The sequence below is a fragment of the Acomys russatus genome, chromosome 1, assembly GCF_903995435.1.
Source record: "Acomys russatus chromosome 1, mAcoRus1.1, whole genome shotgun sequence".
Taxonomy (NCBI): domain Eukaryota; kingdom Metazoa; phylum Chordata; class Mammalia; order Rodentia; family Muridae; genus Acomys; species Acomys russatus.
This window is the reverse complement of record NC_067137.1, coordinates 91214806-91238448: the sequence shown is the minus strand read 5'-3', so window position 1 is coordinate 91238448 and position 23643 is coordinate 91214806. Positions and strand designations below refer to the sequence as shown.

Below are 23643 nucleotides of genomic sequence, written 5' to 3'. Positions count from 1 at the left end.
AGCAGGAGAAGTGACTAAGACAAATATCAACAGATACGTAAGTATAACAAGGGAGAGCCCGACACAAACAAAGCTCTGTAGAGGAGCAGGTCAGTGATCAGTAGAACAGAGAGGATCTACATGCTGGGTTTTGTCATTGCTTTACCTGGATGCATTTTTGCAAAACCCATCATGCTAGTCAGAATGGCATTGCTAATGTAAATGTCTAAGATAGAGAAAATGTTTGTTCTGGAAGTTCTAACCGAGGACCGTGGGGCGACAGTTGCTTAGGGTCTGCTAAAGCAGCAGCATATAATGGCCAGAGTACATGGCAGAGAAAAGCCCTGCATGTGCATATGTGTGCTGGTGTGTGTGCTTGTGTGTGTGTGTGTGTGTGTGTGTGTGTGTGTGTGTGTGCACATGCATGTAAAGGTCAAGGTTGATATCAGGCAGCTTCTGTTACTGCTATCTAACTTATTTTGTCATGACAGGGTCTCGTAATGAACCTGAAGCCTGCCTATCCCACTGGCCTGGCTGGCCAATGCACTTCACAGACCTCCTGTCTCTGCCTGCTTCCCGCTGTCCAGCACTGCTATTACAGGCATGTGCCGCCATGCCCGGCTTTTGACATGCGTTATGTGGGATCCAAATGCATAGCTTCATGATCGCATGGCAAGTACTTTAACATCTGAACCACCTGCCCAGGCTTCTCTCCCAGTTTTTTCTGCAATTACATCTCTAATGACCTAAAGACCTAAAAAGACTGCCCACTAAGCTCCAACCCCTTAGCCCTTCTCAACAACACCTTAGAAGCGAGCCTTTATTTTGTGGAAACATTGAATATTCAAACTGCCACAGACTCGTCATCAGCCTGTGCACTTAAAACAAGTTGTTTGAGTGCATGTAAGTTACACCTCAATAAAGTTTATCCAAAAAGAAAAAAAAATCACTAGAAACCCTACCACTAAGAACTGTTGCTTTAACTTTTTGGTTTTTGTTGAGACAGGGCTTCTCTGTGTAGCCTTGGCTGGACTGGACTCACTCTGTAGACTAGTCTGGCCTTGAACTCACAGTGATCTTCCTGCTTCTGCCTCCCTGAGTGCTGGGATTAAAGATGTGCACCACTATACCCAGCTTTAAAAAATTGTAATGTTGTCAGAGCATAGCCACACTTTCATGCTCTCTCTCTCTCTCTCTCTCTCTCTCTCTCTCTCTCTCTCTCTCTCTCATTTTTTCTCTCTCTCTCTCTCCTTCCCTTCCTCTCTCTCTCCTCTTTCTCTTGCTTTTTTCTTATTCTCATAGATCACGGAAACCTTTCCACGTCAATACACAGAATGCTGCATCAGCATTTTATACATTTGAACTCACAGCATCTGTGCTTGTCTGCACAAGCCAGTCCACATTTCATCTTGGACCCCACCCTCCAATATTTTATGCAGTATTGTGTCACTGCAGTGTGATTTACTACCCCAGTTTTGGGGGGACAAATTTTCAGGTGATTTCGGTTTTTACTGTTGTAAGTAGCACCCCGAGCATCCTTATGTCCCTCTTTATCCACACCCTCAGTTGTCACCATATTCCAGGAAAACTACTGAGTCACAGGAGCTCTCACTTTTATGAGGGATTTGAGGTTTGTCTAAAAATTACCTTTCCCAAAAGCTGTGTCAATTTGCACACAATTTCCCCCTGCTGCTCCATGCAGACAAGCACACAGCAAATCCTGCTGCCTGGTGTAAATGAAACCTCACACCGTTAGAAGTTATTGACACCCTACAAAGCCAGAGTCTGAGCCCTAAGATCACTAAATTTCAGTGCCCATAAAGTGTCTGAAAGCACTCCTCACAGTACATGCAGAGCCCAAATTCAGGACGAGTTCACCTCCTGAATGGTGACCTGAGGGCCCAAAAAGAGTGTATTTCCTTACAAGTGTAGTACTTTCTACCTCTCAGACGCACTTAACTTCTTTGGACCAAACCTTATTGGAGAGGCACTTCTCCTTGGTGACAGGCAGGGCTCTAGAAGTTGTACATGCCGGTTTTCGGTCACTCTTGCTGCTCGTCAATAGGACTCCAGTCGGTTCCGGTTCCCCGTATCCCCAGCCTTGACTCTGCTGCGTGTAGCCCTGGGATGGCTGTTTAATTTCCTCAAGACTAAAGATCCAACAGAAAAGTGGAAGTCATAATTGCATTTATTTCATAACTTCCTATGATGATGATATCAATTAATACAACCAAGTTCCCTGGCACCAACCCTGCCCTACTGAGGAGAAATGCCCCCCTTATACCTGCCTTCAAGCAGCAAAAGCTTCTAAAAACAGTTTCTGTCCCATCGACACTGGTGTCTATACAAAGGCCTAGCTAGCCACCTTTCTCGTTTCACAGATGCCTGATAACACTGATAAATTGAGGGCACACAATCCCATCCTTAGGCGTGGTCTGCCCACTCCTCCTGCCACCAGGACCACGCCTGACAAATATAGCAGAAATTACAGGCATCTGATTTAAGGCTGTGTGTGTACACTACTCTCGAGCCAAGCCCCAAACCCTAGTTCTGTTGCTGCATCAAAGGACTAACTCTGCTTCAGTCTCCAGGGCCAGAGTAAGCAGCAATTTGAGAGGCAGCCCCCTTTTATTTTTAGGGGGGGGAAAAAAAGAAAAAGCCAACATAGCAGCTCTCATCCAAGAGTCTCTCACAAAGCTGTTGTTTTACTTGGGTTGAGAAAATGACAGGCTAGGCTCTGCACTAAGAAGAGAAGAGGGGAAAACAGGAGAGAAAAAGGAGGTGCCCCAACACACACACACACACACACACACACACACACACACACACACACACACACACACGGCCAACCACCAACCCCCTCGAGACCTCCCCTAGGACTGGGTGGACCCTGCCTGGGTAATCGTCCCCTGCTATATTTAAAAACCACAGATGTGTTTGGAGGGGACTTAATTTCGGGATTGCAGGCAGAGTCTCCTGAGGACAAGGGGAAAGCCGGTGCTGAGCTTCTGCTTGCTGCCTGGAGCTTCCAACTCTGGGAAATCCAGGTCAGGACGCGTCGCCTCCTTGCAGCTGCTGTCTGTCCGGGTGCTCTAGGCTTTAAGCTCAATGGTTGGGTGGGTGGGTGGCCTCCGAGTAGGCTTGCGTCCGTCGGCATTCGATCTTCCGAGGCTCTCTGCACGAAGGTTCGTGCTTGGTGTTCCAGGCCTGCGGAGAAGCCTTGTGGAAATCTCCTCTCCGTGCTCGCGGCTAAATATGCGCGGCTTGTCATTCGGTGTGGCTGTCTCCCAGCTGATAGGGTGACGTCGGCCTTGGAGGCTTGGAGATTGGCTTTTTGATTTGGCTCCTTGCAGAGGCTTAATGGGTAAAGCTCTAGGCTCGCCCAGAAACCAGGCCCTACACTCGTCCCCTCTGCGCGCGGTGAGGCTGAGACGTCTCCCGTGGTGACAACGGGAGAGGCTGAGCTGCACGCTCGCAGCCCCGGGAAAGCCCCGGGCGACGCGGCAGTCAGCCCCCGCCGGGGTCCCTCTGAGCCGCCAGGGCGCGCCGTGCGCGCTCCGTCCCGCCCCTCCCGCAGGGATCCCCAGGCGAAGGCGGCCGGGACTCCGGGCCTTGCCTGGACCCCTCGGACAGTCTCTGTTACTTGGCTGGGCGCCGAGGGTCCGCACCACGCGCCCTGCGCCCTGGCCCCAGCTCTCGAGCTCCAGATGCGCTGCCGGGCAGCCCCCTGACAGCTGCTAGCCCAAAAGCTCTGCGGGCAGCCGCCGTAGACTGTCATGCCCTGGACGCCGCTGCAGCCGGCCCGCAGCCCGCGGGGGCGATGAGCCGCTGCGGCCGGTAAGGAGCCGGCGGCGCGGCACCTTCCTAGCCCGCCTCACTTGCCCATCAGGCGCCCGAGGCCGAGGGGAGTCGGTGAGTAATTGGATGAGCCCACAACTCCCTACCCTGGTGGGCGGCAGAAGTAGGGGACTCCGAAATACGGGGCTCGAGATGTCCCCAGTAAGGTCCCTGATGGAGAAGAATCATAAGTTATTTCTCAAGATCATTCACATGTACTGCCTTGCGGCGGGTTTAGTGCCAGAAAAAGTGGGGGAGGGTGCCCGGGAAAGTGTACGTTGTATATGCGGTGCTGGAGGGAGGATCTGGCAGAGTGTCTAAACCAGGGTGTTGGGGGTGCCGCGAGAGATGCCTGTGAGCCACAGCACTGAAAACGTGTGAACAGTCTTGCCCTCGGTTTGCTGACTTAGTGGCGGGGAGGGGGTTTGGGGGTGTAGTTCAATGGGCAAGCTGCATGCCGTGTGTGTGTGTGTGTGTGTGTGTGTGTGTGTGTGTGTGTGTGTGCACGCGCGCGTGTGCGCGCTTGCTTGTGTCGCCGCTGCCAGGGTGTGTGAGCTCCTGGGACTGAGTGCCCACCTGGTTCTGGAGCTAGGAGAGGTACCGCGTTATTCCCTTGGTGCGCGCGCTATACACACACACACACACACACACACACACACACACACACACACACACACAGGCAAACAGGCACGCATGCACCCCAACCTTGGGACTCCATTGCCACCAGCCCACAAACGCAGCCCCAGCTTACCTCCTTCCCTCCAAGTCCCCACCCCCATCCCCACCCCCTCGGGCCCCTAGGCCAAGGGGGATAGGCAAGAGGGAGCAACTGTTAAGTCCTGAGCTTCCAGACCTGGTGGTCTGGGAGAGCTAGAGCCCCCGTGGGGAGAAGCAAAAGTATATGATTAAGCTCCCCCTCCTTTCCCTCAACACACACACACACACACACACACACACACACACACACACACACACACACACACACACACACGCAAGCACGCACATTTAAAGGCCAGCTCTGTTTCTGCGGGCCCTAGCTGACCTGCCCTGAGGACCTGAGCCACTGGGGCAGAGGATGAAAACGATTTGCTAGAGGGGCTTGGGGGGGCAGTTTTTCCTTTTCATTCGTTGTGTTTTATTTTTAACCATGGAGAAAGGGGGAGGGGGGGCTAAGTAGAGCAAACGCCTTTAGTGCAGTGCTGTAAATGTCCTCACTCACTGCTTGCCTCCTGTCCTTCCTGCCTATTTCCCTTTCTCTTTTGGCGATTAAGAAGCAGACATCTGAACGTTTGGTGCTAGGGTTTCCCAGGCAGAAAGATTGAAACTGGGTGCAATGTATCAGAAACGCAGGCTGCAGCTGGGCGCCAGGTGCCCAGTTTCTGCGTGGTCAAGAAACCCCCAAAGGGGAAGAGCTGTGGGTCCATGATAGGAACACATCGGTCTTCTGGTCGGGTACCGAAAGGGAAGCCTGCAGGCGTCTAGCGACCTGGTGACTTGCAGCAGCCCGGTGTGATTAATCTTCCACAGCTGTTGTGCCCGGTCCACTTGAGCTGAGCTCTTGTTTACTTAACCTCGGTTTTCAAATATAGCTGCTGCGCCATGCTCTTCCTGAAATAGGGGCATCAGTTCACTGAGTATGGGCCCGTGACCTCACGCTGGCCCTTCTGCCCATCTTCCCACGCTGCTGGCTGCCCCTGGCTGGCTCAGCCAACTTTGAGAGGAAGCTGCCCCTAAATTCAGGTCCGGTCCGGCAGTGGATGGTTGACTGGCCAGAGCTTTCGGTGAGTGGATAGGAATAGGGACTGGTCACCGGGGGCCCTTACTGAAATCTACTATTCTCACCACAGTCCTTCACACAGGTCTCTTTCTTTAAATAAATGAACTTTAAGTGTGCCTGCATGTGTGTGCGTGCGTGTGTGTGCACGCGTGCGTGTGTTTAAGAAGCCCCATCAGAGCCTGCATAACTGGGACTTGATTGCAGAGGTTCCTTCTTAACTTGAAAACCCAGAAGGCCGTGGTGCAAGTCCTCCTGCAAGGAATGCTTCTGTTCTTCACTCCAGCACTCAACATCCCTTACCCAAGAAAGCTGTCCACTCCTGCTCTGAGTAGGTTAGGTTTCCTTACTTCAGACACCCATAACCTGAACTTTGAAGTGATCTAAGACACAACTGAATTTTACTGATGTGACTGAGTGATGCTGGGCACAGCTCTGGACAACGAGCTCCATAAAGAGATGAAAGATGGCTTGCCTTTATCCACAACCCTATCCCCAGGGCCTATCCCTGTGTCTGGCATAGAGCAGGCAGTTGGTAATTATTTGGTTAAACTAATTAAATCAGAGCCTTACACCTTCCCTTCCCTGGGCGTCTTCTACTCTTGGTCAGAGAAAGGATGAGAAGTTTTCTGGCCAACTTTGTTTTGCTGCCGTTTGCTTTGTTCTCTTTGAAATATCAAGCAAGGCCTGGTGGTGTAGGTCTGTAATCTCAGCAGGAGGGTTACAAATACAAGGCCTGCCTGGGCAATTTAGTGAGATCCCATCATTGTCGTCTTAGTCCTCATCACCACCACCACCACCACCATCATCATCATCAACAGACTGGGGGGAGGGGCAGCAAGACAAGGTTGTGGCTCAAGGGTAAGCCCTTGATCAGGATATTTATTTACTCTGTAGAACTATACAAATAAGTTCGAAGATCCCTTTACTCTGGGTACCTCCACGAGCTGGCAAAACAGTTCATTGTTGCTGCTGCTGCTGCTGCTGCTTTGTTTTTTGTATAATCTCTGGTCGTTGTGATGGGTGTTGTCCTCAGGTAATGATGTGGCATGGTTTCTCACCCTGCACAGTACAGCCATTGCCCACAGTTAGGGTTTAGGAGATGTCACTATCTTGTTTTCTGTTCACACTACTAAGTTGGATAAGTAGAGAGGAGTAATTCCCCTCACTCAAGCCCAGTTGCTTTGCCTAGAGGTTCAAACATTTTTCTCCAAAAGAGAAAGCCTTTGCTTGTTCTTTCTGGGAGACATTTATTGAGCACGCATTCTGCTAGCACCTACTCTGCCAGACATGAGCTAGGTACTGAGGCAAACAAAATAGAATGGTTCCTTTCCTCATAAACACACATTCTATCAGGGACAACCAACCAGTGACTAGGCAATTGCTGTACAAAGTGATTTCTGTCACACGAAGGGCAATGGCAGATCAGGGGAAGTAAATAGAAATGATCACCTCTCCTTAGGGCCATGAGGATGACTCTTGGGAGAAGGATGAGCTCAGGTTCGCATTGGTGAGAGCGCGGAGAGTAGAGACAGAGAAGAAAGGGCACTGCTGAGTGAAAGAATCACTGTTTAAAGTGCCTAAAGCGGAGAGAGGGGTTTTCCCAAGGGTCTGTACACAGGGATATGGGAAGCTGTGGCTGGAGAAGCCCTAGGGTCAAACTGTGAAGGGCTTGTACTCTATGCTGAGGACTTGCATGGAATTTTCCAGTGAGGCATGAGGAAGGCTCTAACTCCAGGAGTGAAGAATTGGTGTTTTATACAACATGCAGAAACTGGATTACAGGGCCAGTGGGAAGTTTCTGTAGATCCTCAAGTGTGCTGATGGAGGGAGGGGTTCCTCTATCTGTTTTTATGTACACATTAGAATGTTCTTAGGCTTTTGGCTGTAAGCCGAGAACCTAATGGCTGAGCCATCGCCCCAGCCCTACAGTGGTCTTTTAAGGAAGATGATCCTCTAATTTTCTTTCATGCGGCTGGCTTCTGTCTGATTGTTCATACGTTCATGTGTCTTGAATAGGCATTCTAAACCCTGCCTTGGACAGGGAAGCCTTAGAAGGAGAAATGCCTCTAGGTAAGTAAGACTTGCTTCCTGAGCACAGAGCCAGACAAACCCTAAAATATGAGGAATGGGGAGATCTCTGAGGATATGAGAAGCACCTCAGAAGGAGCCTGGGAGGATAAGGAAGGTTTGCTTACATATGAAATCCATAGAGACCATGGAAAACTCACATGCGTATGAAGACAGACTTCGTTAAAGAACTATATGGGGAATGGTTAAATCTAATTGCAGGATCCCAGATACTTCGATATTGTATACAGAGTCACATCTGCTAAGAAAACTGCTTCATTTCATCCTAGACATAGTATGGAACAGGCCAAGGAGAATGAACTGTTTTGATACTTGGATTGACAAGTAAGGTGGCCCTGGATGTGCAAAAGTGCCAGGTCACGTGAGGACAGGAGGGCTAGAAGCTAATCCTACTCCCGCTTCCAGGCAAAGCTTTGAGAGTAGAGGGCTTCAGCATCCAGTAGAAAGGAGAAGACTGTGTGGTACAGCCAACACTCGTCCTCGGGGTCCTGCCTGCTCTACTTGCTTCCTCTTCCTATCTTATCTCTAGGGTCAGGACCAGGATCCCCAACCCCCCACCGCCACCTCTTTTTCTGCATAGCAGCCACTCTCTTCCTAAAATGGATTCCTTCTCCTGTCTAGGATATCTTGTTCCTTTAACACGAGACCTGTCTCTCTACAAATCCTACTTTAAAAACAGGGCCCCCCTTTTTTTTGCTTGTCCCCTTTCCCCTGCCCACTGCCTTCTCATCTTACTTTTATTAAACGACTGAAAATGTAGAGTGATCATTATTCTATTTCCTCGTCACTTCATTGTTCCTCATTTCCCACTTTTCTACACCTTCTACCCTAGGACCTCTTGCTCTCCAAATTATAGCGAATGCTCACTCTCTCACTTCATACTCACCTCCATCAGATAAGGCCGTTAGCTCCTTAGAACTTTCCTTGCTGGACTTCTGGTGGGCTGAGCTCTCCTATGGTCCCTCATCCACTTCTGTTCAAAGAACTTATCCCCTTCCCAGTTTTTCCTTTCTCCACCATTTCTTGGCAGTCTGCCCTGGTGGTCAGGATGTGCCTCTAGCTCCCTCAGTCTAAGCATTATTTCCAGCCATCTGTGTATTGCCCGCAATAGGATATCCATCATCTCAGTATTTGAATATGCTCAGTGAACCTTAGCTGATCTTCCTCAGTGTGCAGCCCCTACTTGCCTTCTACTGCGGTACTTAAGGGCTTTCTCAAAATGGTTAGTGGTGCTCTAGGCCCCCGAATGCTCCAACCATTCTGCTTTAACCTCAACACTTCCTCCCTCTAGGGGAAAAAAAACATGTTTAAAAAAATGTAAACTATTAAGGATCCGGTACAAGCACTGTGCCCCAGACCTTCCAGAAGCTCTGCCCACACGACCTACACCACCATGTCCCTTTCCTAGTCAGGTGGGAAGAACCACCTGTGTCTTTGCCTCTGTGTTCCTCAGAAGGAACTAAAGGTGGAATGAACTTAAAGGGAATCATGAAGGGAGGAGTGTGTGTGTGTGTGTGTGTGTGTGTGTGTGTGTGTGTGTGTGTGTGTGTGAGAGAGAGAGCCGGGGGGAGATCACAGCATCACAACTTCTATCTGCTCGCTGTGAAAGGGAGGCCCACACACCACCGGAGTTGATTGTACATGAGAAGCCCCCAGCTACGTCTCAGAGATGACCCCAAGTGCTTGCCAGACTCCATTTGTTTTTCATTTAGGCAATGATATGATTGAATTCCATATTTCAACATTTTAAAACATCAGATAAATAAAATGACATTAAGATGAGTCAAGCTCCAGGAAAATGGTTTAAAGAAAACTTGTATAAAGGACAGTGGTTCCCAGCTTCCCTGTGCCACCACGTACAGGCCAGAAGGATGCTAGCACTCACACCATGAGCTGTGCCAACACTAGAGGCTGGAGGTGGTCTCTGTGGAAGAGCCAGGGGGCAGGAAGAAAAGCAACATCTCCTCTAGGCTGCGCTGTTTCTCACAAGTCTATCCTCTACTCCAGTGTCTTGTCAGTTCAGAGATTGCTTTTTCTCAGCCCTTCCTCATCTGACACATTCCTTCAGGCCTGGTGGAAGGAGACTTCTGTAGTTAGAAGAGGAAGGGAAGTATGGTTTTGGCTCCATACTTACTGGTGTACAAACCTCGACAGTCAACTAAACACAGGATTCTTCATCTGTATGATTCCCGCCCCCCCCAGGAAAGAGAAAAGGAGACCATGTTCAGGAGAAGGTCTTTGTAAACTCTTGATACATCAGCTCGCCAACTCTTTGTTGATTGAATGATGCAGTGTAAATATTTGTTGTCACTCTCACACCCTCTGGAAGAAGAGGCAGGTGCAGGTGAAAGGGCTAGAGTTGAGAGGAGGAACTGTTAGTTCCAACTTAGACTATGCTCCAACACCACGTCATTCTGTTGGTTCTTCTGAAGGAACAAAACTGATGTTTTCAGGGGCTTTGGCTATAACTAACCATTTACTTCTCTTCCTGAGAGTCATCAGGAAGCTGGGCATCTCCTCTCAACATACATGGTTTCTAAATCACTTAATCCTACAGTCATTATTCATTCATTAGATGCATATTGAGCCCTTCTCATGTCAGACTCTAGTCTGAAGCACTGTGGTGTACAGAAAGGGCATATTTTTTTTTCCCAGATAGAATCTTTATTTCTTGATGATCTAAGAAACAAATAGACAAAAGCGACAATGTGCTCAGAAGATGATATGGGCTGTGGAAGATATGAAAGATGGTAGATCCAAGAGTCCTGGAGAAAGGCAACCTTCAGATGATGGGGAGAGCCTGTCAAGGAAGGTGGCATATGTGGATATCTGCAGTAAAGGCCATTACATGTGAAGACTGTGAGGGTAGACCCACTCTTAGCTCCTTCCAGAAGACTATATTTATCTTAATGGAGCATAAAGCACATCAATGGGAGGCAAAGTCAGAAAGTTCTTAGTTAGAAAAGGAAAAGAGCTTCCAGAATAAGAATGGCATGCTGTTTGCAGTAGATATCTTTAAGCGACATTTCTGGCTGATCTTCCTAGCACTGGCTTATAATCCCAGCACCTATGAGACCGAAGCAGGAGAGTAAGCTCAAGGCCAGCACAGACTACACAGTGAGGTCCTGTCTCAGAAAGAGATGTTTTGTTTTGTGGGGAGCAGACTATAAGGGTTAGAACAAGATTGGCAGCTGTTTCAGCCGGCAAGGTGAGCTACGTAATTCTGACTGGATAGAGGTTAGACCAGAGTGTGACACATATTTGCACTCAGTAAATCTGAGAACTTATGAAGGCAGAATGATCCTCAAAGGAGATACAGTTTCGATGGCACTCAACAAGCACCCAACATATACCCAAACCACCACTACTCATGAATCAACAAACAGAAGAAAGCTTTCTTCTACTAAAACTTGCCTTTGAGTTAACCTTAATATTTTGTAATTTAACTTTTTTTCTCTCCTAGCACTGTTTCCTAGGAGGGCTGCATTCCATAGCTTTAGTTCCTTCTGTGTGAACTGCATTCTTATTTTTTATACACAGGACACACCCAACTAAACTCCTGCGCTAACATTCTCAGCAAGTGCTTTTAAGTTTCTGGGCTTTTTGCTTGGATTTAGACACTGATTTTGTGTACACTTCTGTCAGCTTACTGAGGGTGGGACAGGCATGCTTCATCAGTGTGTCTGTAAAGCTTATTATGTCTGGGCTACTGACTCAATAAATAGCCCTTCACCTGCCCTAGGCCAAGGAACACACTTGTGCCTTGGTTCGATTCCAAGGACTTCCTGATCTCTTCCTGGAGAGCCGAGGACTCTGGCTGGAATTGTTTGTCTAGTGTTCCATAAAGTCCTAAGCTCAGCAGGTGCGTGGCTTGCATGTCTTTGTGTCACTGCCTTCATCTTCCATTGCTTTGGGCTTGCATCTCTGAACCAGAAGGAGCATTGCAGGACCAGAGTGAAGGAGAAGATGCTGATGTGATGAGTGTACTCTTCATTCCAATTCTTTCTCTGCCATCTTGTTGTCGCTGCTCTCCAGCTCAGACTGCTTCTATGGTGGGTAGCTCTGAAATCCACATCTTCCTGAGCATCAGGTTCTCCTCCCCGTAGTGCCAAGAAAGTCGACACTGGCCTCTGCTTCCAGTAGGCCCTGCTTTTCTCCATCCATGGAGTTTCCATGCTGCTATCACTACAGACTGTCTGTCTCAAAGAAAGCATGAATCTTATCTCTCCTCTGATTAAAAACTTTCAGCCTACATTGCTTCTCAGATTCTTCAAGGAGATGCCCAAATTCTTTGACCAGGCATCCATGGCCTCCTAGAGGTACCGTGCCTACTTCCATGGCTGTTCTCAAATTTCCTCTTCTACAGCACATTGTCTGGCTTTTTCTATGTGCGCATTGCTCACTCAAGCACCTACACCTTTCTTCTAGAATGAGCTTCCTGCTGCCCTTGTTGACAGTACACTGGCTTTCACCTAGTTATCGTCCTTTCGATTTTCAAGGCATAGGTACAATGTTAGCTGGGTCATGGAACAGGCTCCAGTGATCACTTGCCATTCCAACCCTTTCTTCTTCAAACTTCTTGGCACACCATTGTACGTGCTTCCAAATATAATACTTGTTTTGTCCTAATTACTCAGTTTTCTGTCACTTTTCTCCAGTGCAATATGTGCTACTCAAAAAGGATTATATTTTTGTTCTATTACTCAAAATTGAAAATTTTTTCTCGCAGCATCCCTGACAGATGGTTCTCCAACCTCCAGTTGAACATTGCCAAGGGTTGGGGAAATCATTGGATATGATTCTTACTAAAAATTTTTGCACATCCATTCAATAAATCTATACTAGGCATCCACTATATGCTAGACACTAGTTTAGGCAATGACAATGGGAATGCAGAAATCTCAGACAAAAATCCCTAGCTCCTATTAGAACTTACTTTTTTAAAGTTTGTGGGTGGAGAAGATAAGTTTAGAACAAAGCTTTAGAGTAACCGTCTCACAATAAGCCAGCCTGTGCCACATAGCTAAGCTTTACACAAGCATGAGATAGTGAGTTAATGAATGAACACAGAGATAACAGCAGGAACTGGAAATGACCTGTGTTGTCATCACTAAGAGGAAAAACAACTAGAAATACATTGTGCTGAAAACAGGTGAGCAGCATCACTTCCCTGCGAAGATTATAGGACTCTACGACTCTATTTTTATATATCTTCAGTAAAAGTATAAAATGCAAGAACGACAAAAGGGGAAATATCCTTATGTAGATGAAGAATACGATCCTTGGCAAAGCACAAAAGCAAGTGGGAATCCATGAAGGTGAGATGCTTGCCCACGACCTAGCAAGGCTTAATTGTAGGTCAACTCATGCTCCACTGGAAGTCCTCTTGGTCCAAGAGCATCCTTAATGGTTGACATGCCAAGAAACATACACAGTCAGATCCTGACTTTCTTTCCCATGATTCTCAAACTTAGCAATATCTCAAAGATCAGTGAAGGAACTTTATAAAAACACAAGCGTCTAGGCTCTATTCCCAGGAAGCCTAAGCTTAGAGCTGAAGTAGAGTGTAGATGTCTATACTTTTCATGGATCCAAAGTTATTGCTCAGAGACATCTCTAGAATGTGGACTTACTTAAGTCACTGTCTGCAGTTAGGGGAGGGCTATGTTAAGATTAGATGAATTAACAGGAAAGCGGACTTAACCTAAGAAGAGGCCCCGCCCTTCCCAGGTTCTTGGTATTGGTGATGCCCCAGATTCTCAGGATTTTTTTTTTACAAGATTAAAAAATTACAATGTATCTTTGAATTGTGGCATTTTATAGGGAGAAACGATGTCAAAGTTCAATTTCTTATGCCCTATCAGATTTTCATTGAGAATAAGTCACTCAGCCGGGCGTGGTGGCGCACGCCTTTAATCCCAGCACTCGGGAGGCAGAGGCAGGCGAATCGCTGTGAGTTCGAGGCCAGCCTGGTCTACAAAGTGAGTTCAGGATGGCCAAGGCTACACAGAGAGACCCTGTCTCGAAAAACCAAAAAAAAAAAAAAAAAAAAAAAAAAAAAAAAAAAAAAAAAGAGAATAAGTCACTCATTTAAAACTCAAACAAGAGGATGGATAGCTCGTAGCGCTGTTTACTTTTGTGGAGAAGCTAGGTTTGGTGTCCAGCACCTATGTGGCAACTCAGAACTGTCTATAATTCCAGTTCCAAGGGATTTGATGCCCTCTTTTGGTCTTCAGAGGTACTTCATGCATGTGGTGTACATATATACATGTAGACAACTCTCTCTCTCTCTCTCTCTCTCTCCATCTCTCTCTCTATCTCTATCCCTCTCTCACACGCGCGCACACACACACCACATTAAAAAAGCTTAACAAATCTTCTCTGCATTGAGTTGAAATCCTTCATGAAACTTCTAGAAAAATGTAGATGTTGTGCCTATACACAGATAAACCCAGGACAGTGTAAACATGCATCTATGCTAATCAGAGTATTAAGAAAACAAATAACTCATTTTTAAAAGTAGAGCAGGGGGACATTGTTAGGGAATGCTTCCAAGAGGGAGGTGAGTGTCTTGAGACCCAAGTTACTACCGTACTCCTCCTCCATCCTCTCATCCCCTGAAGTTTAGAACCAGACTTTGCATTTGACATACTGAGTTTAAAAGCTCAAATGTGCCACCCACTGGCTAATGGATCCCTTGTGAGTTGTCAACTTACTAAGCCCCCATGTTCTCACTTCTAAAACACAGAATGATGCCTGTCTCATTGTGGCACTGCAAGGTGTTAAACAGAAGATTAAGAAGTGCCTACCATAATGCAACCCATTGAATATAGTATGTTCTCAATGGGTGCATGTGATTGTTTTTTCTTTCTTATCACTTTTTATTTATTTATTTATTTTTCTTATCACTTTTTAAATCCATGATTCATATTTAGTATGAGAGGATGGAAGTTCTTCTCTGTCTATGGACTTTTTTTTCCCCTTGTGTGTGTGGTTTCCTGGAAGGGGGACCTGCAGGGTTCCAGGACATCATCAGATGGTTCAGATGCCACTAAAGTGTGAGAAGATTAAGAGAAGGCAAGAGATGACATTTGCATGAGATTGGAGAAGGAAGAACTGTGCGATATCTCTCCCTGCATCGCTGTGAGATTGACAGTGTTATTTGAAAGCTCTACTGTACTTCAGCCGCTTCTCCACAATACCACCACAGTGCTACTACCTGAGTGCTCAAAGAACAAGAAAAGGGTTTTAGTGACTCCTCAGGATATCATTATAATCAGTTATTCTTATTTTTATTTATCTTTGTCTTTCCTCAGAAGATAAACTCCATATGGCTGGACATGAGTTAACTCATTCATGGCTGTACCCCAATCACTAGTACAGTGCCTGGCCCTAAATGGTCAAAGAACAGTTGCTTACAAAATGGACCCAATCCAAGAGGCTTTTGGTAAATCCAGAATGAAGCCTCTCTTTGACCTTGTCTCAGTCTTTTCTGCCTACCACCTTCCCTTGGCTTATTCTTTATCCTCTAAGTTCTCCTTGCAAGTCTAAACTGGAAGCCTGGCCCTTCCACCGTTCTGGGCTGATCTAATTTAAATGTGTTCCTTCCCAATGATCAAAACATCTTTGAGTTGAATAACTGTAAAACCTGACAAACCTAACCTGGCCTTTATAGATGACGCAGGTACTGCCCTGTGAGTATCACGGACTTTCCAGGGTCTCCCACTCACTGAGACAGAATGGGGAACCAATCTTGCTTTCTGCTTTCAAATCCAAGGCTTACTATTGCTCCAAGGTGCCTTGGAGCATGTAGAATCTCCAGGCTTGTGGGGGGAAGCCTCTATATCCCGAAAGACTCACTTTGTTCTTCTATCCGGGTTTCCAATATCATGTGTGCCTGAAGCAGACTTCCAAAATTCAAGTGTCTTAGTAACTGTGATCTTGGCCAGATTACTTAGCCCTTCTGAGCTCTAATGTGCCATCTGTAAAATGGATATGATAAAGCCTTCTTCTCCGGGAAGGCTAGGAGAAGCAATAATGCAAGAAGAGCATTGAGTGTGGTGTTTTCCTGTATGAATCAGGTACTAATGGTGTCAACCAGGCTACTTAGGCTTCAGAAGACACATCTCTCTGCCATACTCCTTAGAGAAGAGAGTTGAGTACCTGTATTTCTCAGGGCATCTTGTTGGAGGCAGGGCCTCTACACAAACATGCCCCGCCCAGGTAGGCAGAGAAAACGCAGGAAACGCTGCAATGAGCTTACACCGGGATGACATGTCAGAGTGAGTGCAGCCTGGCTGAATCTATAACTTTAATGTAAATTGGCTGTGACGCCTGTGCAGGGACCCAGATTTAGAAGCAGAGCAGAGTGACTCCACCGAGGCTGGTGACAGGCCCTGAGCTATGTTCCCATTGGAGAAAGCGGAGGGCGTAGCAGGAGGGAGAACTGTTCAGTCTGGCCTGGTGGCATTGTTTTATTAATGATCTGGACGAGCAGAGGAACAGTGATTTTAATTAAATTTGCCAGTGATATTAAAAGATGTCAGGAGCCACTGCTGAGGACACAGACACCTTGCAGAAGGCCCTGGGGGTTGAGGGGCAGTGCATTAAGGAAATCAGCCAGGGAAGAGACAGGAGGTCATGGGCTGAGCCAGGACAGGCGTTCCATGCAGGGAGCAGAATGGGGGCAGAGTGTCACTCTGTGTTGAATAGACCATAGTTTCATTTTATCTGCACGTGCTCTGCCCCCATAAGTATTTTTCAATGACACTTCCTATTTCAGTCTTCTCTTATAGCCACCCTAAGCCTTTGGTGAGATGGATTTTTCTGAAACACAAGGCAGACCAATGCATCCTCCTGTTTAAAATCCCTCCATTGGGATTGATCTAGAAATTATCATAATGAGTGAGTTCACCCAGAAGCAAAAAGAGACAAACGGTATATACTCACTTACATCAAAACACTAGTCCAAGGGATACGTACCATGAAAAACTTTACTTACCAAGAAAGTGGGTCAGAGGAGAGGACATCCTATTGAGACTTTAGGCGAGAGTAGCATGGAAGAATGGGGAAATAGTAGGACCCACAGGGTCCTGGAAACCTACAAGAAGAACTTTATGACAGGCAGATCTGGGTCCTGGGGTCTTCCTCAAACTAAGGCACCAGCCAAGGAGAATATAGGCATTAAACTTCGAACCCCTACCAAGACCTAGCCGACGAACATGATATTCTCCACCGTTGAGTGGAGAGTGAGATCTGACTCTCACACGAACTCTGGTGCCCCTTTTCTGACCACGTGCCCTGGATGGGGAGGCCTGGCAGCACTCAGAGGAAGGATAGCAAGTTACCAAGAAGAGACTCGATATTCCAAGAGCATATATAGGGGGAGGAGGTCTCCCTCAATCACAGACATAGGGGAGGGGAGAAGGGGGGAAGCGGGAGGGAGGGAAGAATGGGAGGAAACAGGGGAAGGGCTAACAATCGAGATGTAATATGAATAAATTAATTTTAAAATGTAAAAAATAAAATAAAATCCCTCCATTGGTTTTCCTTGTCTTAGAATCAAATCCCCTATCCTCAGCCTGCCACAGAAGACCTGTGATGAATAAACACTCTCCTACCATCCAGATTCTTCTTTTGGCTCCTTTCACACTTTCTTTCTTATAATCTGAGGCGCGCAGCAGCCTTTTTCAAGTCTCCATGTCTTTGCTTGGGCCTTTCTCTTTAACTGGAAATGCCCTTCCTTCTTTCTTTTATTCTTCTTTTTCTTTTTTTTTTTTTAAAGCTCACTCATGCTTGCAGGCCTATTTTAGGGATCATCTCCTTCAGAACTGCCTCCCTGAATCCCCAGCTGGCTCAGTGCCCTCCCTGGGTCTCCACAGCATTCCGCCCTTACCCTCACACTTTGTAGGAAAATTATCTATTTTTGTGTCTCTTTCTACTCCTACTCAAGTGTACCTTTGTGGGCCAACACTGTGTCTCATTTTTCATTTTACCCACAGGCATGTAGTGGCAAGTCACAGGCTTTTGTCAATATTTGTCAAGCTGAATGATGAGAAAGAGGATATTCAGGTAGGTGACAGGAGCAGGCAGCCAGCATAGCCCTGTAAGCCTGGGGACCCTGAAGCTCTGTCAAATGGCCACTGTCTCCTATGTGGGAACAATGACACAGCCATGTTGCCCCTGAGCCCACGTCAGACTGGAAGCTGACTGGGACCACTGATGTTCTATACCAAAATGTCCCATTTTGGTAAAATTGAATGGTCAAAGTGGTACATTTTATTCTATTTCCCTGTGTGTTTTGGCTATATTAGTGATATTTTTTGCCTTACAGTTTGAGTAAGTGACTTAAATAAGATTCACTTTTCTCCAAAATATAAAAATCAAAACATTATTAACTGTATATGGTTATTATAAAATTAAAGGCAGCATGATGTGTGTAGCAAATAATTTTAAATAACAGTTACTGTTAATATCTTTTTCAAGTTGAGTCCTATTCCTGAGTCTGGATCTTTAAGAGAGTGAGGAGACGCCCTAGAATGTTAGAATCTGTCTTAGTTTGTTTGAGCCTGGACCAATAGCACTTAAAAAAGATAATTAGCTTGGTCATTAGAGCTGTCCCCTTAACAATCTAACAATACCATAGCCAGAATCCATTTCTGGGCCAGAAAGAGCAAGTAGGCACTCAAAGTGTTCCCACCTTCAACTCCGAACAGCAGTAGAGGTGCTAAGCGCCAGTCACCTTTCTTTCTTTTCCCTTTGTTCTTGCCTTCATCTTATTTTCTCAGGAAAACGCCCTCTGATTGTGGCCCATGAAAACCCAGCACTGCAATGTGCCATGTATGGGGCCTTCCTAAGTCTCTGGCTATGTAGAATACATAATAACTAACATATAATAATATATAATAAGAATTTAAGTAAGAGTCCTTGCCCTGTTGATCAGGACAAGCACCACCACGATGCCCCATTTCCTTCCTCACCTGTGGATGCCTACTCACTTGAGGAGTCCACCTTCTGCCACTGTGGACTCTTGATTAAAAACTTGCTTCAGCTGTGATCACCTCTTCCTGCATGGGGCTTATGAGAATCCACTAAGTCAGGCATTTTGAAAGTAGAGGTGAGAAGCCAAGATACTCCTTTGTCCACATTCCCCAAGGATGACTGTGATTCTACGCACCTTTAAGCACTCTGCTCTTCCATGGTCATCTCATGACCCCTTTAGCCCCTGGTGAGGTCAAAGGTAGAGGCCCTAAGCCACTGTTATGAGGACCGGTTTCTGGACTAGTGTGGGCCTCAGCACTTGGCTGCTGCTCTGGACAACACGAAGGGGAGTTAATCCACAGCTCTTTGGAAGGAAGACTTTGTAGTTAAGAGTAGGTACTGGATATAGTTTGTCCTGAAAGGACCTCACTCGATGGATAAAGGAGTCGTGAGGTGACCGTGGAGAAGCAGTGTGCTTGAAGGTATTCAGTGTCACATTTAAATGTTCCACATGGTCCTGGGAACTGTCTGTCTGACTAAGTGTTTTGGAAATCTAAAGAGAGCCTACACGACCTCTAAAATCAAGTTAAGATTTGCCTGTGAGTTATATATATATATATATATATATATATATATATATATATATATATAAGCAATTAACTATTACTTAGATCATAAAATAGTTTTTGAAGAAGGCTGATTGATCTCTCAGGAAGCCTTTTCGGTGGCTACACTTACTCATTTCAAAAGCACACATTTACTGAACACTGCTAACACCTCCTTAGGATTCCACAGTAAATAGGAGAGACCCAGCCGCTGTTCTTATGTCATTACAGTTTCATGGATAAGATATTAATCATCAAACACTAGGAAATAAATGTAAATCATCAAAGTATCTCAAATGCCATAGAGGGGAAGACTCCATCCAATGGGTGTACATAATAGAGAAAACTGCCCATTTCTAGCAGCAAGGGGAAGTTTTTGTTGCTTGGTTGATACAAAGCATTGTTATGATTGGTAGGCACAAAGAAGAAATTCTCATTCCAGGCATGAATAATGGCATGTGCAAAAGTTTTGAGGTGGACACTGGCTTGTATAATCAGGATGAAACAAAGGAAGGACAGTACTGAAATGTAGTGAGAGAGCGACAGAGGATGAGGTGGGAAGATAATGAAAGATGTATCTCCTTTAAGGCTTTGCAGGACTCAGCAGGGAATCAAGGATTCATATCAAGAGCAAGAAAGGAAAAACCATGAAAGGGTTCCAACTAGAGGGGTGTCATGCTTAAATCTGGATGATGATGATGATGACGACGACGAACTGGGAATATTGCTCAGTTGTAGAGTACTTGCTTAGCTTGTTTAGGGGCCTGAGTTTGAGTCCCAGAATCCCAATATTACTATGGCTGAGTGAGGAAAGTAGAATTGAGATTTATTCTCTGGCAAGAGTTGGAGTGGGGCTTTTAGTTAGAAGGTTACTGCAGCAGGTTCCTGGGATAAGGAACTATCATGGCTTGGACCATGACGGTGGTGGTTAAGATCGGAAAGGGCTGATAGGATTTAGTACTGGCCTGGATACAGAGCAGGGGCGTTAGAGAGGACGGTCTGAAGAAGGGCACCTGTTATCTAGCACAGGGGCGGAGCTGTCAGAAAGGAGAACCAATGGAGGAAGAACAGCTGGCGCAGAAGACAGGGACCCTGACAGCTTTGAGGTGCTGTGCAGACAGAAGTCATGTTCCTTCATGACTCGTCCCACTCCACGGGATTTTAGCAGAGGGGGAAGTGGCGGCTTGCTCATAAAAACTACCACTTGGTTGTTTCCACTCCTAGTGGGCCAGTAAGTAAAATACTCAAATGGTCAGAAGCTCATAGCCACAGCTGAAAATACTGAGTCCCTCTACTCTTCAACCCCCAGGCACCACTCAGTGCTTTGAGCCCAACAGATGAAGCTATATGTCACCCCCAAATATACCTTAAGTCTTTTAAAAATGTATATGAGAGATGTTCGTATGTTTTATTCATAACAATTTCTACTTCCTGGGCCCTTCCATGTTTTCGCAGGGAGTCCAGCGGCTGAATGGTCATGATATGCACAGCCTGTTCTAAGCATGGTTTCATGGGGGAGGGGTGCTGAAAGGCACGGTGGACAGTGTCAGAGGCACACCTTACAGAGTTTGGGTTTAGCCACAGTGCAGGCAGCATTCACTGTGAAATCAATTTTATTTTTTTAAACAAGAATCCTCAGAACTCCTGGATACCTTCAGAAGTTTTGTGTTTGAGAAAGAAGCTTTCACCCACCAGAGTTCAGTTACACATAGAACAAAGTGTGCTAATTTCAGGTGACCAGCCCACCAAAAAACCTGCTCAACTCAGCATACACACTTGCAAAGCCGGAGTTACGCAAGAGTCTTGAGTATGAACGGAGGACAAAGAAGACTGAAATTTCTAGCAACAGTGCTAGGGGAAGGAAGTCTTGAGGAATAAGCACCCATGTCAAGTTGATTCTAGGGACAAGTGGTGTTACAACTCAGAGCTAGGAGGTCTCACTCTGGCATCACTAGTCTTGCCAGCTCTTTCAAACCACTCTTCAATGGAGTCTCCACCAGATGGCTTTTTGGGGACAGAGAAGCTATTTGTGTCTCCCACTGACATCTATTTTTCCAAGTGAGAGACGGGCCCATATGTCAGTGCCATATGTCAATCGAGGTGAACCATCCATTTGTGTTGGTGGGAACCTGCCAGTTGCTGCCCCTAGTTTTTTCTCATGCCTTTTCCTGCCTCTCTGATTTTTTTCTAGGTCTCAGGCCTGTCGGGAAGACCATTGGTGCTGTGGTGGATCCAGACTCTAAGTCTTGTGTATGGCGTGGTTACGGCTGCAGCCTCTCACCTCTGCCTTCCTCCATTTTGGGCTGGTTACTTTTGTGCTCTTCCTGAATGGTCTTCGAGCAGAGGCTGGTGACTCAGGGGATGTGTCCAGTGCAGGGCAGAACAATGAGTCTTGTTCAGGATCATCGGACTGCAAAGAGGGTGTCATCCTACCAATCTGGTATCCGGAGAACCCTTCCCTTGGGGACAAGATCGCCAGGGTCATTGTCTATTTTGTGGCCCTGATATACATGTTTCTTGGGGTATCTATCATTGCTGACCGGTTCATGGCATCTATTGAAGTCATTACGTCCCAAGAGAGAGAAGTGACTATCAAAAAGCCCAACGGAGAGACCAGCACAACTACAATTCGGGTCTGGAATGAAACTGTCTCCAATCTGACCCTGATGGCCCTGGGCTCTTCTGCTCCAGAGATTCTCCTGTCTTTAATTGAGGTGTGTGGCCATGGGTTCATTGCTGGTGATCTGGGACCATCTACCATCGTCGGCAGTGCGGCCTTCAACATGTTCATCATCATTGGCATCTGTGTCTATGTGATCCCAGATGGGGAGACTCGCAAGATCAAGCACCTGCGAGTCTTCTTTGTCACTGCTGCTTGGAGCATCTTTGCCTATATCTGGCTCTATATGATCCTGGCAGTCTTCTCTCCTGGTGTGGTCCAGGTTTGGGAAGGCCTCCTCACTCTCTTCTTCTTTCCAGTGTGTGTTCTGCTGGCTTGGGTGGCAGATAAGCGACTGCTCTTCTACAAATACATGCACAAAAAATACCGCACGGATAAACACCGAGGAATTATCATCGAGACAGAGGGTGACCACCCTAAGGGCATTGAGATGGATGGGAAAATGATGAATTCTCACTTCCTAGATGGGAACCTGGTACCCTTGGAAGGGAAGGAAGTAGATGAGTCTCGCAGGGAGATGATCCGGATTCTTAAGGATCTGAAACAAAAGCACCCAGAGAAGGACTTAGATCAGCTGGTGGAGATGGCCAATTACTATGCTCTTTCCCACCAACAGAAGAGCCGCGCCTTCTATCGCATCCAAGCCACCCGTATGATGACTGGTGCAGGCAACATACTTAAGAAGCACGCAGCTGAGCAAGCCAAGAAGACATCCAGCATGAGTGAGGTGCACGCTGATGAGCCCGAGGACTTTGCCTCCAAGGTCTTCTTCGACCCATGTTCTTACCAGTGCCTGGAGAACTGTGGAGCCGTCCTCCTGACAGTGGTGAGGAAAGGAGGAGACATGTCCAGGACCATGTACGTGGACTACAAAACAGAGGACGGCTCTGCCAATGCAGGGGCTGACTATGAGTTCACAGAGGGCACTGTGGTTCTGAAACCAGGAGAGACCCAGAAGGAGTTCTCTGTGGGCATCATTGATGATGACATTTTTGAGGAGGATGAACATTTCTTTGTGAGGCTGAGCAACGTCCGTGTAGAAGAAGAGCAGCCGGAGGAGGGGATGCCCCCAGCCATGTTCAGTGGTCTTCCCTTGCCGAGGGCTGTGCTGGCCTCCCCTTGCGTGGCCACGGTTACCATCTTGGATGATGACCATGCAGGGATCTTCACCTTTGAGTGTGATACCATTCATGTCAGTGAAAGTATTGGTGTTATGGAAGTCAAGGTTCTGAGGACATCAGGTGCCCGGGGCACAGTCATCGTCCCTTTTAGGACAGTAGAAGGGACAGCCAAGGGAGGTGGTGAGGACTTTGAAGATACATATGGGGAGCTGGAGTTCAAGAATGATGAGACGGTGTAAGTACCTTTCTGTATTTCATCCCTCCATAGCCCATCCGTGTCATCGCTCTCCGTACTTTGGTACCCCTCCTCACACTGCTCCCTTGAGTGAGTGTTAATCCCAAACTTTGCTTTCACCACAGGTATGAGGCATCAGCACATGTACTGGAAAGATCCTGCTTCCAAATCCTGCTCCAGTTTTCCCTTTCTAAATTGTTTCTTAACAAAGAGTCCTGTGACAAGATCTGGGGACACGGAATGTCTTGTCTGTTGAAACTCAAAATAATAGACGATAGAGGGGTGAGGTGACAGCTTTTGTAAGATCTTGAAGGATGCTTGCGACCAAACAAGAGCCAGGA

General features: G+C 46.7%; 1 protein-coding gene across 5 annotated transcripts in view; it reads left to right on the top strand.

Moving 5' to 3' along the window:
* Positions 1–3541: 3541 nt before the first annotated feature.
* Slc8a3 (solute carrier family 8 member A3) overlaps positions 3542–23643 on the top strand; it is a 137911-nt gene continuing 117809 nt past the window's right edge. For 4 of the 5 annotated variants that reach the window (XM_051148404.1, XM_051148405.1, XM_051148402.1 and 1 more), the window contains exons 1-2: positions 3543–3891; positions 21458–23302. In XM_051148404.1, coding sequence (XP_051004361.1) covers positions 21519–23302 — 1784 coding nt within the window. In that variant the 5' untranslated portion in view covers positions 3543–3891; positions 21458–21518. Of the gene's footprint in view, positions 3892–21457; positions 23303–23643 lie in introns of all 5 variants that reach the window. The other variant, XM_051148403.1, reaches the window with a different exon arrangement.